The sequence below is a fragment of the Scyliorhinus canicula genome, chromosome 12, assembly GCF_902713615.1.
Source record: "Scyliorhinus canicula chromosome 12, sScyCan1.1, whole genome shotgun sequence".
Classification (NCBI taxonomy): domain Eukaryota; kingdom Metazoa; phylum Chordata; class Chondrichthyes; order Carcharhiniformes; family Scyliorhinidae; genus Scyliorhinus; species Scyliorhinus canicula.
The window spans coordinates 138,767,346-138,784,765 of record NC_052157.1 but is presented as its reverse complement, the minus strand read 5'-3'; the positions used below and the strand labels follow the sequence as shown (position 1 = coordinate 138,784,765).

At 48.2% G+C, this 17,420-nt stretch overlaps 1 protein-coding gene across 1 annotated transcript in view; it reads left to right on the top strand.

The window, feature by feature from the left end:
* Positions 1–17,420, top strand: part of acaca (acetyl-CoA carboxylase alpha) — a 324,414-nt gene that overhangs the window by 24,895 nt on the left and 282,099 nt on the right. The window contains exons 7-10 of the mRNA XM_038814269.1: positions 836–934; positions 4,389–4,495; positions 13,618–13,728; positions 16,240–16,449. Coding sequence (XP_038670197.1) covers positions 836–934; positions 4,389–4,495; positions 13,618–13,728; positions 16,240–16,449 — 527 coding nt within the window. The remainder of the gene's footprint in view (positions 1–835; positions 935–4,388; positions 4,496–13,617; positions 13,729–16,239; positions 16,450–17,420) is intronic.

The window sequence follows — 17,420 nt, the reverse complement described above, 5'->3', positions numbered from 1 at the left end:
CGCAGAAACCGATTTATCTGGTCATTATCATATTGCTGTTTGTGGGGTTTTGGTGTGTGCATGTTGGCTGCCATATTTCCGACATTACAATAGTGATGCTCTATGCTTCAAGAAGTTTGTCATTGGCTGTGAAGTGCTTTCAGACATCAGCTAGGTGTTAAAAACTTTCTTTACATTTTAATTGCCCATACTTGACCACATATCTTAGTTTCAGTTGCTCTTACCATTGAGACTGGGCCCATGTATTATTGTGACCATCAGTACAACATTAAATTAATGTCTTAGTACTCCTAAATAAAAGGTATATTTCTGTAGCTCTCACCATAGATGTTTGATACACCTGGTGTTGCCTCTGGCTCTATCGCTAGTCAACCGCATAAAGCAAGTTTGGTATAAAGTGCTTTTTTACAAAATTTAGTACCCAATTCTTTTTTTTTTGCCAATTAAGGGGAAGTTTAGAATAGCCAATCCACCTACCCTGCACATCTTTGGGTTGTGGGGATGAGACCCACGCATATCCTGGGAGAATGTGCAAACTCCACACGAATAGTGACCCAGGGCCGGGATCAAATCCGGGTCCTCAGCACCGTGAGGTAGCAGTGCTAACCACTGTGCCACTACAGCGCTCTTTCATGCAATATGATATTACGTGCACTGCCCTTAGCCCCTACTGTAATCAGTATAAAGTCTGGCACACCTTTCATTTGACATCAATAGGCTTTAATGCACATGCTGCTGTGAGGTTATCACTTGAGTAAAGGGGCTATTTGGTGATATCATTGAATTATCTTCTGATGCTGTATAATCTGTTGAATGTACTTTTTCTCCTCTTCAGGTCCTCCAAGTCTAGCTATGTGGGCGCTGGGTGATAAAATTGCCTCATCTATTGTAGCACAGACTGCAGGAATCCCCACTCTTCCCTGGAGTGGCAGTGGTAAGACCGTGATCTCAGTAAACAAGCAATGTTTTCCTGACTTTAACTTTGTTGGTTATATGGGGAATCTTTCTGTTATTGTGAAAGATGGGGGAACAACAGACTTCAGTGGCAAATCAATTTATGATAGGTGTTTGATTGCCATGTCTGTATTTTGACTGAAGTCATGCAGATGTTGGGCAATAGTTTAAAGTTATATTTGTGGATATTAGGTATAAGTTTAAGCTTCAGGTTAATTTACTTTTCTGTAATTGTGTGCTAAGAAAAAGGGTAAAACTTTAGTTTAGCTTCTTATTAAATAAGGGTGCCTGCATGTTTATATGTTTTAGTGTCACTTTAAACTTTGCCTGCATTGTAATTAAGGGCTTATGACATAAAAGCAATTACAGCCTTTAAAATAAACTAAGTTGTTGCTTAGCAACCAGAAGCCCACACTGAAAAGTAGAAGTATTTGAGTTCAGAAGAAAGCAGCTCTCAAAGTAACCGCCCAGTCCAGGCAAGTCCGGGCAGAAAGCAAGTCCCAGAAGCTAAAGAGCAGAAAGTCCTATACAGACTGAAGTCAAAGGGACAAGAACTGTAAGCTGAACAAATTACTGTTCACTGAGGTTAAAGATAGGGGCAGAGTGAGTCTCTGAGTTAAGGAGAGAGCTGCATGGTGCAGACCTGGAGAAGTTAACTGGTGAAAAATTAGGTATCCAATCCTAAGGTTGGTAACACCTTAACACAGCCTGTGAAGCAGTAGTGTTCTGTAGAAAGTTGCTGGGTATCTGTGTGGAAACTTAAATGCATGTGGCAATCCAAGGCAGAGGAATACTGAAAGGAGAGGGTGAAATCCTGGTTGTGCATTCGTAGTGAAGGCATCAGAATGAATATTCAAAGCAGCATGTTTTTTGAGGGCGGAGTTTGGAGACCTTTGTGTGGAAGTCAGAGTTTCATTGAGACCAGTTGGTTCACTTTGCTGCAGGCAGGATTTGATGATAAATCCACATAAGTTGTTTTGGGTGGTGTCTGTCACTTAGTTTCAAAGTGTGGGCTGTCTGACCACATGTGTACTTAGAGCATTAGTGAGTAAGATAGATTTTGTAACTTGCGTTATCCTTAAAGATCTGTATATACCTGTAAAGGTATGGCTGGAGTGAAGGCGTAGTCTATTGTAGTTGATCTTTTCATGTTTAATAAATGCTCTACTCTTTTTTTTTTTTTGTTAAATGTAATCAGTGACTGTGTTCTTCCACATTTCAACAGAAAATAAAAGTTATGATTTGTTGAGCCGAGTCCCATTCTGGTACAGTGGTAGCATAAACTGGGATCATAACACTAACCAGAAGATGGTTAGGGGCTGGTTTAGCACAGGGTTAAAGAGCTGGCTTTAAAGCAGACCAAGGCAGGCCAGCAGCACGGTTCAATTCCCGTACCAGCCTCCCCGAACAGGTGCCGGAATGTGGTGACTTAGGGGCTTTTCACAGTAACTTCATTTGAAGCCTTCTTGTGACAGTAAGCGATTTTCATTTCATTTCATTTTTCATTTCAAGATGACAGGAACAATCTTGTGAAGATGAGGCAGCAGTTGAGTCTCTACATTGGCCTTAATGTATCCAGGCTAAGTAGCATGTACCTGGGGTTCCTCCCATTTATAGTATGGGTGCTGTGTGAGGACATGATTGAACCTGTTTGTCGTGCCCTCTGCAGTCAGGTAGTCTCCCAACATTTATTATCTGTCCTTCAGTGAGGTACATGAGGGGTGTGGGTGCGGTAACGAAATTAAAACTTACCCTGGGTCTCTGGATTACTAGTCCCTTGACAATATCACTCAGCCACTGCCAGCTCTGCAGGGCTACTGGGAGTAAAGTTTGAAAAGGCATTCATTTCCTCCAGTGAAGCTACTCTGATTCGAGAACATTGAATAGATCCTCTAGAACACCGTGGCAGCACGGTAGCATGGTGGTTAGCATAAATGCTTCACAGCTCCAGGGTCCCAGGTTCGATTCCCGGCTGGGTCACTGTCTGTGCGGAGTCTGCACGTCCTCCCCGTGTGTGCGTGGGTTTCCTCCGGGTGCTCCGGTTTCCTCCCACAGTCCAAAGATGTGCGGGTTAGGTGGATTGGCCGTGCTAAATTGCCCGTAGTGTCCTAAAAAGTAAGGTTAAGGTTGTTGGGTTATGGGTATAGGGTGGATACGTGGGTTTGAGTAGGGTGATCATTGCTCGGCACAACATTGAGGGCCGAAGGGCCTGTTCTGTGCTGTACTGTTCTATGCTCTATAACAATGCTGCAATTTTTTTCTTTGCACGCACGGTGTGCGGGTGGGAATTCAAAAAATGAACTTGGATGAAAGATTTTTTTTTTTTATAAATTTAGATTACCCAATTATTTTTTCCAATTAAGGGGCAATTTAGCGTGGCCAATCCACCTACTCTGCACATTTTTTTTTTGGGTTGTGGGGGCGAAACCCACGCAGACACGGGGAGAATATGCAAACTCCACACGGACAGTGACCCAGAGCCGGGATCGAACCTGGGACCTCAGCGTCGTGAGGCGGTTGTGCTAACCACTAGGCCACCGTGCTGCCCTTACTTGGATGAAAGATGACTGCTGAGGATTTGTTCAAGTGGCAGTGATCGGATGTTCTTGCAGTTCAAGAGTAAAACGAAGTGTAAAAAGAGGAATTGAGGATTCAATATGTGAGGCAAAGGGGACAAAGAAATTTAAGCCTCATGTACATACTTCTTCGAAACAACTCCTATACTCTGAAATGTAGAATGTATGTGCAAAATCCATTCATTTATAATGGGATCACCTTGAGTTTTAAGATGATTATTTGTCTCCTGTATCTTCCACTACCATGCCCACCCGATTTATTTTCTACTCCGTGATTCCCTTGGGTCATTATGCCTGGGTGCTGTTCCAATGCTGCTCTGGACTGACTGCCAAGAGGGACTTGTGTGGCCTGGTGCAGACTCCCTCTCCTATTGCCTCCATTCAACTCCCACCTGCCATCTCCCATCAGTGGGATGTGGGTGGGAAGCTCAGCGGAGAGGGGCATCAAATGTCTACGTTCGCCAATTAGCCCTACATGTTGTTGCTCCACTGTGTTGTCATATTAGAAGAACACATCTGGAAATGCCAGCTGATTACAAGACTGTGTATTTCTTTGGTATTCCCTACCCAATTCCTCTCTACGGGGCTGGTTTAGCACAGGGCTAAATTGCTGGCTTTGAAAGCAGACCAAGGCAAACCAGCAGCACGGTTCAATTCCCGTACCAGCCTCCCCGAACAGGCGCTGGAATGTGGCGACTAGGGGCTTTTCACAGTAACTTCATTGAAGCCTACTTGTAACAATAAGCGATCATCTAGCTCTGTTCCCGTTCCTCCCAACCCTAACCCATCACCAGATCCAAATTGTGTATTTTCTTTATCTATTAAAGTGCAATTAAGTTGGCTAACTTTTATTTTTAGGGCTGACCATTGAATGGACAGAAACTGAACCACGGAAATTAATTGTGAGCGTTCCATCTGAGCTGTATGAGAAAGGCTGCATTGTAGATGTGGAGAGCGGTATGAAGGTGAGGGGGAAAGCAGTCCTTTACATGTTCATCCACTGCCTTTGTAGTCTGGTAATAAGTGACCAAGAACTTGCATTTGTGTTAGTTCTGCATCATGCTTTCAGAGTGTCCCAAAGCAGTTCCCAACCAGTAAAATCCTTCTGAAGTGCCGTCACGGTCACAAGGTAAACAGGGCAGCATTTTGTACACTGTACAGATCCACAAACAGCATTATTTCTGTGAAATCTCTCATCCCCACCCGAGACCACTGGGGAGAATTGGTGGAGGCAGTATGTAGATTCTGTACCTGGCACCACGAGTAAAAAGGCCTGTAAAGGTTGGTTTAAATTCAATTGCTTGCTGATTTCTATCCTGCTTTTATGTCGCACGTCACCAGAATTTCACAGCGCCAGCAGCGTGGGATAGTTTCACTTGAAGCTTCAATCAATGCTGGATGTTTGAATCCTTTGAAAATTCCTGATAACAGCCATCATTTGGGAACATTCTTGTTGAGTGAGAATTGCTTCCTGATGGAACATACAAACATATGAATCAGGAGCAGAAGTAGGCCATTCGGCCCCTTGAGCCTTCTCCACCATTCCGTGAGATCAATGCCGATCCGATTGTGGCCTCAATTCCACATTCCTGCCGACTCCCTTGAGTCAAGAAATCTTATCTATTGGACGGCACGGTAGCACAGTGGTTAGCACTGTGTCTTCACAGCTCCAGGGTCCCAGGTTCGATTCCCTGCTTGGATCACTTCCTGCGCGGAGTCTGCACATTCTCTCCGTGCCTGCATGGGTTTCCTCCGGATGCTCCGGTGTCCTCCCGCAGTCCAAAGATGTGCAGGTTAGGTGGATTGGCCATGCTAAATTGCCCTTAGTGTCCAAAATGATTAGGAGGGGTTACTGGGTTACCGGGATGGGGTAGAGCTTGTAGGCTTAGGTGGGGTGGTCTTTCTAAGGGTCGGTGCAGACTCGATGGGCCGAATGGCCCCCTTCTGCACTGTAAATTCTATGTATTTCTGCCTTAAATATTCAATGGGGCGGCACGGCAGCGTAGTGGTTAGCACTGTTGCCTCACGGTGCTGAGGACCTGGGTTCGAACCTGGCCCTGGGTCACTGTCCGTGCGGAGTTGGCATATTCTCCCTGTGTCTGTGTGGGCCTCGTCCCCACAATCCAAAGATGTGTAAGCTCGGTGGATTGGCCATGCTAAATTGCCCCTTAATTGGAAAGAAAAAGATTTGGGTACTCTAGATTTAAAAAAACAATCAATGACCTCCACCTCCACCACTCTCTGAGGAACAAAGACTAATCCTCACGTCCATTTTAATGGGAGACAAATTATTTTTAACCTGTGTTCCCTGGTTCTAGTCTCTCCCACACAGTGGGACCTTTATGCATCCACCTAGTTTAAAAAAAAAATAAAAAAATTTTTTATTGGAATTTTTTACAGAAAATGTAACAACAAACAATGAAAAGCAACAATATAACCCCATAATAACTGTAACACCCCCAAGACCGTATCAACGCATGTATCACATCCCCCCCCCCCCCCCAAACCCAGTAAACAACAAGGAAACTTAAAAACATCCCCCCCCGGGTTGCTGCTGCTGCTGACCCAGTACCCTGTCGTTGAGCCAGAAAGTCGAGGAAAGGTTGCCACCGCCTAAAGAACCCTTGTACCGATCCTCTCAGGGCGAATTTGACCTTCTCTAGCTTAATAAGACCCGCCATGTCGTTGATCCAGGTCTCCACACTTGGGGGTCTCGCATCCTTCCACTGTAGCAAGATCCTCCGCCGGGCTACTAGGGACGCAAAGGCCAGCACACCGGCCTCTTTCGCCTCCTGCACTCCTGGCTCCACGCAACCCCAAAAATCGCGAGTCCCCAGCCTGGCTTGACCCTGGATCCTACTACCCTCGACACCGTCCTCGCCATCCCCTTCCAGAACTCCTCCAGTGCCGGGCATGCCCAGAACATATGGGCATGGTTCGCTGGACTTCCCAAACACCTGACACACCTGTCTTCGCCCCCAAAGAACTTACTCATCCTAGACTCGGACCTGTGGGCCCGGTGCAGCACCTTGAATTGGATGAGGCTAAGCCGCGCACATGAGGAGGAAGAGTTGACCCTCTCCAGGGCATCAGCCCATGTCCCATCTTCGATCCGTTCCCCCTCCCACTTAGCTTTCAGCTCCTCTACTGACGCCTCCTCCACCTCCTGCATTACCTTGTAGATATCAGATACCTTCCCCTCTCCAACCCAGACCCCCGAAAGCACCCTGTCACTCGCCCCCCCTCGCGGGAAGCGAAGGGAATCCCTCCACCTGCCGTCTAGCAAACGCCTTTACCTGCAGATACCTGAACATGTTCCCCGGGGGGAGCCCAAATTTCTCCTCCAACTCCCCCAGGCTCGCAAACCTCCCATCAATGAACAGGTCCCTCAGCTGTCTGATGCCCGCTCTGTGCCAACCCTGGAACCCCCCATCATTGTTCCCCGGGACGAACCGATGGTTCCCCCTTAATGGAGCCTCCATCGAGCCCCCCACTTCTCCCCTATGTCGCCTCCACTGCCCCCAAATCTTGAGGGTAGCCGCCACCACCGGACCCGTGGTATACCTCGTAGGAGGGAGCGGCCATGGCGCCGTTACCAGGGCCCCCAGGCTTGTATCTCCACAGGACGCCCTCTCCATCCATTTCCATGCTGCCCCCTCCCCCTCCATCACCCACTTGCGCGCCATCGACACATTGGCCGCCCAATAATACCCCGAGAGATTGGGTAACGCCAGCCCCCCACCATCTCTACCCCGCTCCAAGAAGACCCTCTTCACCCTCGGGGTCCCATGCGCCCAAACAAAGCTCATGATGCTGCTAGTCACCCTCCTAAAAAAGGCCCTGGGGATAAAGATGGGCAAACACTGAAAGAGGACCAAGAACCTCGGGAGAACCGTCATTTTGACGGACTGCTCTCGACCCGCCAGCGATAGTGGCACCATGTCCCACCTTTTAAATTCCTCCTCCATCTGCTCCACCAGCCTGGTAAAATTAAGCTTATGGAGAGTCCTCCAACTCCTGGCCACCTGCACCCCCAGGTATCTGAAACTCTTCACTGCTGTCTTAAACGGGAGCCTCCCAATTCCCTCCTCCTGATCACCCGGGTGTACTACAAATACCTCACTCTTGCCTAAATTTAACTTATAGCCCGAGAAGCTCCCAAACTCCGCCAACAGCTCCATCACCCCTGGCATTCCCCCTTCTGGGTCCGCCACATACAACAGCAGGTCGTCCGCATACAGCGATACCCGATGTTCCTCCCCACCCCGCACCAGACCCCTCCACTTCCCTGACTCCCTCAACGCCATAGCCACAGGTTCAATCACCAATGCAAAGAGTAAGGGGGACAGGGGGCGCCCCTGCCTGGTCCCACGGTAGAGCCTGAAGTACTCCGATCTCCTTCCATTGGTAACTACACTCGCCATCGGAGCTGCGTAGAGCAACCTCACCCATTTGATGAACCCCTCCCCGAATCCGAACCGCTCCAGCACCTCCCACAGGTACCCCCACTCAACTCTATCAAACGCTTTCTCTGCATCCAGCGCCACCACTATCTCCGCCTCCCCCTCCACCGCCGGCATCATAATAACATTTAGCAATCTCCGTACATTCGTGTTGACCTGCCGTCCCTTGACAAATCCTGTCTGATCCTCGTGTATCACCCCTGGCACAAAGTCCTCTATCCTGGCGGCCAGGATTTTCGCCAGCAACTTAGCGTCAACATTGAGGAGCGAGATAGGTCTGTATGATCCACACTGCAAGGGGTCCTTATCCCGCTTCAGGATCAGAGAGATCAGCGCCCGTGATATCGTCGGGGCAAAGCCCCCCCTCCCATGCCTCATTGAAGGCTCGCACCAACAGGGGGCCCACCAGATCCGCATACTTTTTATAAAATTCCACCGGGAACCCATCCGGCCCCGGCGCCTTACCTGACTGCATTTGACCAATCCCGCTGACTAGCTCCTCCAACTCTATCGGCGCCCCCAGCCCCTCCACCAGCTCCTCTTGAACCTTTGGGAAACATAGCCTGTTCATGAAGCTCTCCATCTCTTCCCCCCCATCGGTGGCTCCGACCGGTACAGTTCCTCGTAGAAGTTTGCCCCCTTCTGCACCACATTCCCACCCTTATCCGTCACTCCACCAATTTCCCTAACCGCATCTCGCCTTCGGAGCTGATGCGCCAACATCCTGCTCGCCTTTTCCCCATACTCATATACCGCGCCCTGCGCCCTCCTCCACTGTGTCTCCGCCTTTCTGGTGGTCAACAAGTCGAACTTGGCCTGCAAACTACGCCGTTCCCCCAGCAACCCCTCCTCCGGTGACTCCGCGTACCTCCTATCCACGTCCAGGAGCTCCCCCACCAGTCTCTCCCTCTCCCTCTGGGCCCGGATGGAGATCAGCTCCCCCCCCCCCCGGATCACTGCTTTCAGAGCCTCCCAGACCATCCCCACCCGGACCTCCCCCGTGTAGTTGGTATCAAAATACCCCTCAATACTTCCCCAGACCCTCCTACACACCTCCTCATCAGCCAGCATCCCCACATCCAGGCGCCGTAGCGGGCGCTGGTCCCGCGTCTCCCCCATCTCCAGATCAACCCAGTGCGGAGCATGGTCTGAAATTGCTATGGCCGAATACTCGGCATCCTGCACCTTCGGGATCAATCCCCTGCTCAGGACGAAAAAATCTATTCGGGAATAAACCCTATGGACCTGAGAGAAAAAGGAATACTCCCTCGGCCTCCCAAACCTCCAGGACTCCACCCCTCCCATCTGGTCCATAAACCCCCTCAGGACTTTGGCCGCCGCTGGTCTCCTACCCGTCCTTGAACTGGACCGGTCTAGTGGGGAATCCAGCACTGTGTTAAAGTCTCCCCCCATGATCAGGCCCCCTGCCTCCAGGTCTGGAATGCGGCCCAACATGCGCCTCATGAAGCCAGCATCATCCCAATTCGGGGCATATACATTACCCAGCACCACCTTCTCTCCCTGCAGCCTACCCTTCACCATAATATATCTGCCCTCCTTTTCCGACACCACCTCAGCCGCCTCGAACGCCACCCTCTTCCGCACCAGAATCGCAACCACCCGGTTCTTCGCGTCCAATCCTGAGTGAAAAACCTGCCCCACCCACCCGTTCCTCAGACGAACCTGGTCCGCCACCTTCAAGTGGGTATCCTGGAGCATAGCCACGTCCGCCTTCAGCCCCTTCAGATGAGAAAATACCCTAGTTCTCTTAACCGGCCCATTCAGCCCCCTCACGTTCCAGGTGATCAGCTGGATCAGAGGGCAACCCGCCCCCCTCCCCCGCCGGCTAGCCATAGCTCATCGACTGCTCGCCCCAGGCCAGCGCACCCCGCCCGACCCGTTCCCCATGGGCTCCCCCGGGCCCACACCAGCTCCTTCCCCTGGCCATTCCAGCAGCAACTCGGTATCCATCTCCCAACAGCCCCCCCCCCCCCTTTCATACTGCCACACCCCACCCTTCTGACGCAGCTCCCCAAAATCCAGTTTCACCCCAACCCCAGCCCCATACAGAAGAGAAAATAAAAAACACAAACCCCCAACATTCCCCACATAACCCAAAACCATACCCAACAGACCCACCCGGAAACAGAGCAAAAAACCAGCATAAAAAACACATGTCAAAATTACAAAACAGCAACAGCAAAAACAGCAACGACCATAGTGTGCCCCCAGACCCTAGTTCGAGTCCAGCTTCTCCGCCTGTACAAAGGCCCACGCCTCCTCCGGGGACTCGATGTAGTGGTGCCAGTCCTCTTATGTCACCCACAGACGCGCAGGCTGCAGCATTCCAAATTTGACCTGCCTGGCATGCAGAACTGCCTTCGTCCGGTTGAACCCGGCCCGCCGCTTAGCCACCTCCGCACTCCAGTCCTGGTAGATTCGCACTACCGAATTCTCCCACTTGCTGTTCCTCTCTTTCTTGGCCCAGCGCAGCACACACTCCCGGTCGCTGAATCGATGGAACCGCACCAGCACCGCCCGCGGGGGTTCATTTGTCTTGGGCCTCCTGGCCAGCACTCTGTGGGCTCCCTCAAGCTCCAGGGGCAAATGAAAGGACCCCGCTCCCATCAACGAGCTCAACATCGTGGCCACATAAGACGGAAGATCCTACCCCTCCAGCCCCTCCGCCAGGCCCAGGATCCTCAAATTCTTTCGCCTTGTGCGAACGTCCAGCTCCTCCAAGCGGTCTTGCCACTTTTTGTGAAGTGCCTCGTGCAACTCCACTTTCCCCACGAGGACCACGGCCTCCTCCTCCCGCTCAGCGGCCTGCTGCTGCAACTCCCGAATGGCCACCTCCAGGGCCGCCTGGGTCTCAAGCAGCCTGTTGGTAGTCGCATTCAGGGAGTCCAGCAACTCAGCCTTCAACTCCGCAAAACAGCGCAGAAGAGCAGCTTGCTGCTCCTGCGCCCACTTCCACCAGTCCTCGGGTGTTCCGCCGGCCGCCATTTTGTCCTTCTTCCCCCGCTTTTCTTGGGGCGCTGCTGCAGCCTTTTCCTTTGCCCCACTCCAGGTGAGCACCATAAATTTCGGGGAATGCTCCTCCAAACACCTTCCCCCACCGGGATTTGTCGAAACAGCGCCGTTTGGGGCCCTCAAATAGGCCCGAAAGTCCTTTAGTAGCGGGAGCTGTTGAACGTGCGGCTTAGCTCCGCATAGCCGCAACCGGAACATGCATCCACCTAGTTAAGTCCCCTCAGGATCTTGTGTTTGAATAAGATCACCGCTCATTTTTCTGAACTTCAATAGACACAGGCCCAGCCTGTTCAATCTTTCCTCATAAGATTCACCTCCCACCCCCAGCCCAATTACCTATCGAGTCAACCTTCTCTGAACTGCTAATGCATTTATATCCTTTCTTTAAGGAGACCAAAATTGTATTCCAGCAGTGGCCGCACCAACTCAGTGCAACTTTGCAAAACTTCCCGACTTTTATATTCCATTCCCTTTGCAGTAAACAATACTTCACTTGCTGTACCTGTATACTAACCTTTTGTGAGATGCCCAGATCCCTTTGTTGCTCGGAGTTCTGCAACCTCTCCATTTAAATAACATACAGCTTTTCTATTCCTGCCAACATGAGCAAGTTCACGTTTTCCCACATTATACTCCATAGACTCAAAACAGATAGAGTATGAGTCAGCTCTATGACGACAAAACCTTTATTTTGGTATACTTTTCACTCCCTGGGCCGTAGTCGGGTATCTGCTGCCAGGTCTTTGCCAAAGCCATTCTGAACTAGTTGGAGCAGAGTCTGGAAATGCCTGTTCCTCCCCCCAGCACCTCCCCATCATAGAATCATAGAATAGAATCATAGAATCCTTCGTAATGAGGCTGCGAAGAACTCAGCAACTGAAAGGAATTGAGCATGTGCACTTGCGTGTCCTTTTCTGCCCTCCAATCAATTTTGAAAAGGAAGTATCTCAATCAGTGCATCTTCTTGTATGCAAACTATCGAGTAACTTCTGGATTTCGCTTGCCTGGAATCCCTATCTCCAAATTTGGATGACAATTAATCGATGCACCATGCTGATTCCAGTCTCCTACATCAATGACATCCCAGTATTGACCCTCTGACTAACTCTGGATTCCCTCTTATTGTATCCTTTCTGAGGAGTCTTGACGGGGTGGATGTGCAGATGGTGTGATCTTGTCAGATCACCTAGAACTAGGGGTCACTGTTGGATGGACCTCATTATTTTTCTAGTGTAAATAATTGGCTTTACTTGAGGAAGAACATCACAGCCATGGACAGGTACTAAATGATCCAAATCTAAGAGATATGGGCGGCATTCCACCCTGACTGGGCTATTCTATATAGGAAATCTCTTGAGCTAACTTGGTGCAGCTAGTGCACCGGAGGCTGGGAAATGGGCTCGTAATGCCAGCGTGCTAGTCCCAAGATGAAAACCATGGGGTGGGATTCTGCACAGCCAGCCAAAGGGGTCGCTGTTGGTAAACCCGGGGGGCGTGTGTGCGTTGGCGGTGGACTGCAAGATCCCGCTGATGGAGAATTCAACTGAGGGAGTTTCTGCAGGAGCATGCTGGGCATCCACAGAAGCCTGGTGTGCATGGAGCCAGGACCAGCAGAATTGTCGCCGATTGCATTTTCCTGCTCCTTTCAGCTCCTAAGCAAGATACAGGCAATACTGCACCTTAACAGAATCGAGGCTCCTGCAAATCTCTGACTCTGGCAGTAGCCTTGAACACCCGAAGGAAATTGTTGGTTTTAGAGGACTTTATATTTGGGGCTGATTTCAAAAGATCCTTCCATTTTTCAGTGCTCTCCCTCGACTCTGCAGTCCCCCCCCTGCCCAATTACAGATGCTGAAGATAAACCCATATTGATGTACGGTGCTGTTTGTTGAATAAAAATTTCCTGATGCTTCCCCAGAATCGTGAGCAACATAAACATCTCTTTCCGTAAAGCAGTTCTCAGATTCCCACTCTTATCGATGGCAGAAGGAAATCCTGAGTCTAAAATGTCTTAGAACATAGAACAGTACAGCACAGAACGGGCCCTTCGGCCCTCGATGTTGTGCCGAGCAATGATCACCCCACTCAAACCCACGTAACCCGTATACCCGTAACCCAACAATCCCCCCATTAACCTTACACTACGGGCAATTTAGCATGGCCAATCCACCTAACCTGCACATCTTTGGACTGTGGGAGGAAACCGGAGCACCCGGAGGAAACCCACGCACACACGGGGAGGACGTGCAGACTCCACACAGACAGTGACCCAGCCGGGAATCGAACCTGGGACCCTGGAGCTGTGAAGCATTGATGCTAACCACCATGCTACCGTGAGGTCTTCTAATAGTGATTTGTTTATCCAGGTACTGGACTAGACAGAACTCCATGATTGATACTAGATTGGCACTGGGGATAGGGGGAATGAGTGCTGCAACTCTTTTCCAGCAAATGTGCTTCACCTTTTCCTCGATTTACCAACAATTATTTCACCAGGTCTGAATTTGTGTGCGGTGTATTGGGTGGCGTTAGACTGATATATTTCATGGACTTTCAAATTTAATCTTTGTATGTTTTAATGCATGTGTCAGGCTGCAGAAGATATCGGCTACCCAGTGATGATCAAAGCCTCTGAAGGAGGAGGTGGGAAAGGGATAAGAAAAGTGAATACTGCTGAGGACTTTTCAAATCTTTTCAGACAGGTGGGTGATTCAGACGTTGCAGTATGATGAACATAAAAAGGGGTAAAATATTTTGTCTGTTGGATAATATGTACTGGTAATATGGCTTCTGGCTCCCATTAGCTGCAATTTCTTTAAAGTGCTGATGCAGCACCAGCTTAAAAACATGCATTTACTGAAAGCACAGATACCTGACGTAAAGGCATGAATCTCCTTCAAATTGACATTGTGTTTCTTTGTGAGTTGAGACAAGCCATTCTGTTTCACTGAATATCCAAACCCACTTTTTTGGGACACTTTGGAATTTGCTTTGTTCTGGTAGTACCCTGGTTAATTCATTCATGTAAAATTCCAGGCCGGGATTTTGTCAACAGCGTGCTTCTATTTTTTCCCCCTGCTTCTCATGTGATTATAGTAAAAATTCTAAGTGCCAACGGCGTGCTTGCAAAACATATTAGAGAAACTTTTAATAGGTGCATTGATGCTGTCAAAGCTACATCTACAGCCAGAAAACTGAAGAGACTCATGATCAACTAGGGAGGCCCAATATCATGGCCACAACTTTCCTATTGAACTACATTGCCATTAATATGAGTCCTGAGAGTACAAAAGTGGCATGGGCGTTAATCAAAATTATATTTCATTTTTTAAAAATAAATTGAGTATCCAGTTCTTTTTTTTCCCAATTTGTGGCCAATTCACCTACCCTGCACATCTTTGTGTCGTGGGGGTGAGACCCACACACACATGGGGAGAATGTGCAAACTCCACATGGGCAGTGACCCGGGTTCGGGATCGAACCCGGGTACTCGGAGCCATGAGGCAGCAGTGCTAACCACTGCGCGATCTTGTCGTCCCAATTAAATTTCATTTATAAATACTTCACATTACGTTGGTTTCACTTTGTGCAGCATAATTATTTGTTGAGACTAGCTCAAAGTAAATGTACTGGCACACTTCAGAGTTGGCACGCATTGATGGTTACAGGGGAGTTAGGTACATTTTCTTGTCGAAGAAACAGTTTTTCTTTTGTTCACACTTTATTGTTCATGTCGGTGTCCTGTGTTGTACTCGACACTCTTGTGGGATGTGGCTGAACTTGTAGGCTCATCTGGTCCTCCCTCTGACGCATTGTAAAGGATATTATCTGAGAAGAATCTCAGCAATGTTGTAGCTGAACTCAAAGCCCTGAAAGGACTCTTCCAGCCAGCACCCTGATGTAGACACACGTTTGAACAGAGTTGGCAGTGCCTTTTAGGCTCCTCATTTTCTTACCTTGACTGACTGTCCTCAGGTAGAATATAATTACAGAAGCTTTGCACTAATGAATATTCATAGCATACAAAATTATTTGTAAGTAGGAACCTTCCACGGGCCGATGCAATACTTGTCACGACGCTGACTTTCTTCATCTCAACCTGCCGCTGGGAGATCAAAATTTCCCATCCTGTCTAATTAAGTCACCCTATATACCTAATTTTCTGCACCAAAATAGTGCAATGAAAACCATGCAGATTAATTAACACATTGCCAGAAGGGATGAAACTTATTTACCTTCAGGTGACTTCTTCTCTGTGGGCTGGAAGAGCGAAGGGGCAAAACCATCAATGAAAATATCTGAAGATTACTTTTAATCCATGGTGTTTTCATTCCTGCCTGTCATAGGCGTCATTAGGCCTGGTTGAACATGGAAACAGCACAATTCTTAACCAACTTTCAGGCTTGGAGCTGTGTCCATCAATCTGTTACCTTGTGCAATAGAATTTCTTGCATTATTTTGATTAAAGCTGTTAAGCAGGGTTTTTTTTAAATAAACAGTTGCTAGAATGTAAGTTCCTTGTATTTTTGTTCCCCTCCGCAAAGATAAGTATAGAAAAGGGAGGTCCATCATGTTGATCCATCCATAGTAGCTTACAGTCAGCCCTTCCCTCTCATACAGAAATAACTTTCTCTTGAGTGTCTCCCTGGACCATACACCAGCTGTGGCTGAAAATGGAAGGGCGACCTACACACTGGTCTCCTGATGCCACATCTAATTCAGCTGTTTGGAAGAACCTGTGAATGGCCCAGGACTGAATCTCTTCTGCATCTCTATTACCATGCACAGATATTAATGATATGACACAGTGAACAACTGATCCAATGACTACCCCTGCCCCCACAATTTTATTATTTTTGTTAAGCAGTCATCCTTTTTTTTACGCTCTCCCTTTACTCATCCAAGTAACAATTTCACCTTTAAAAAAAAAAAAATAGTAATTGGAAAATGCATGGAAGTGCTTCAGGCATGGTTTCTTCTGATGGTCTGACTGAGATTTGGTATCGGGGATGCTGGATGTGAATCTGTCATTTTGTTCATTCCCTTCAGGTATGCATTTGTTGCACAGCTCAATGAAAGGTTTAGCTTAAAAATGAAAAGGACAATATCAAATTTCAGTTTTGATATAAAATTATTCGAGCAATGATTCCAGTTCTTGTCCTTTTGGAGGTGTTGTGTTCAGGAGAAGATTGACACTTCCCTCTTTATTTCAGGTACAAACAGAGGTCCCTGGTTCTCCAATTTTTGTGATGAGGCTCGCCAAACATGCGCGCCATCTCGAAGTCCAAATCCTCGCTGATCACTACGGCAATGCAATTTCCCTATTTGGCCGTGATTGCTCAGTTCAGCGTCGGCATCAAAAGATTATTGAGGAAGCCCCGGCGACAATTGCTACATCAATAGTGTTTGACAACATGGAAAAGGTGAGCACAGGAGGTCTTTGCTGTACCACTGAGGTATCTGTAGGAATTATTTGACTTTCAAAGGAATATGCAACTGCGTAATATCATGTTGAGCGACTTTTAAAGCCCTTGTCCCTGAATTTTCTGGAATGTTAAATTTAGTTTTCTGCAATCTCTGGAAGTTTCCAACAAGCCTTGCAAGGAGCAGAAGTCCTGAATGCCCCTTACAGGGCAAATGATAGGCTATGTACAGCAGCTTCCCGAGATGGGGACCAGCATAATAATGGAGGCTAGTGTGCTGAGTGAATGGGCCATGTTGGCCTCCATGTGGACTGGCGGGTCCTCTGGTGATGTCAAGGCCAGGCAAGTGACTTGAATCCTGAATGAGAACATTTTGCTTTCTGGTTTGGCTGCCTTGTTCAGAGGGATAATTAAAACTGTGCACAGGATTGACGCTTGGATGTCTACTTCCATGCGCATATGGGTGGCTGTGTTTGCAGGTGTATTGAATGAGCGAATGCTGAAGATGCACCTGAAATGGCACTTGTGTCGGGTAGTTCCATGCTGCTGAGATGCTTTCCCATTGACTTCAATCGACAGCAGTATTAGTCCTGGGTGACCATGCTGAGTGCGGTCTCGACACTGCTGGCTGGTTTGTAGGGGGTGGACCTTTGAGGCCAAGGTATGTATTGGACTGCATCATTCTAATGGCTATGTGAATATAAAATTAATATATACCAACCATCTTTGAACCTGCTGTTTCTAGACCTATATTTATGCCAGCACTGATTTAATGCCTTGCAAATTCCCTCCCTCGATCGGTGTTCACTGTTCGAAGCAGAAATATTTGCAAAATACCCCAAATTTGGTTGGCCAAAAATAAAAGGTTGGTCAAGTTATCCATAAGTTTTGTTACACTTGTTTGAGTATTTAAAATGATAGTTGCTTGTGTGACTTTCCATTCAGTGTAGTTTTTTTTACATGCAGTGAAT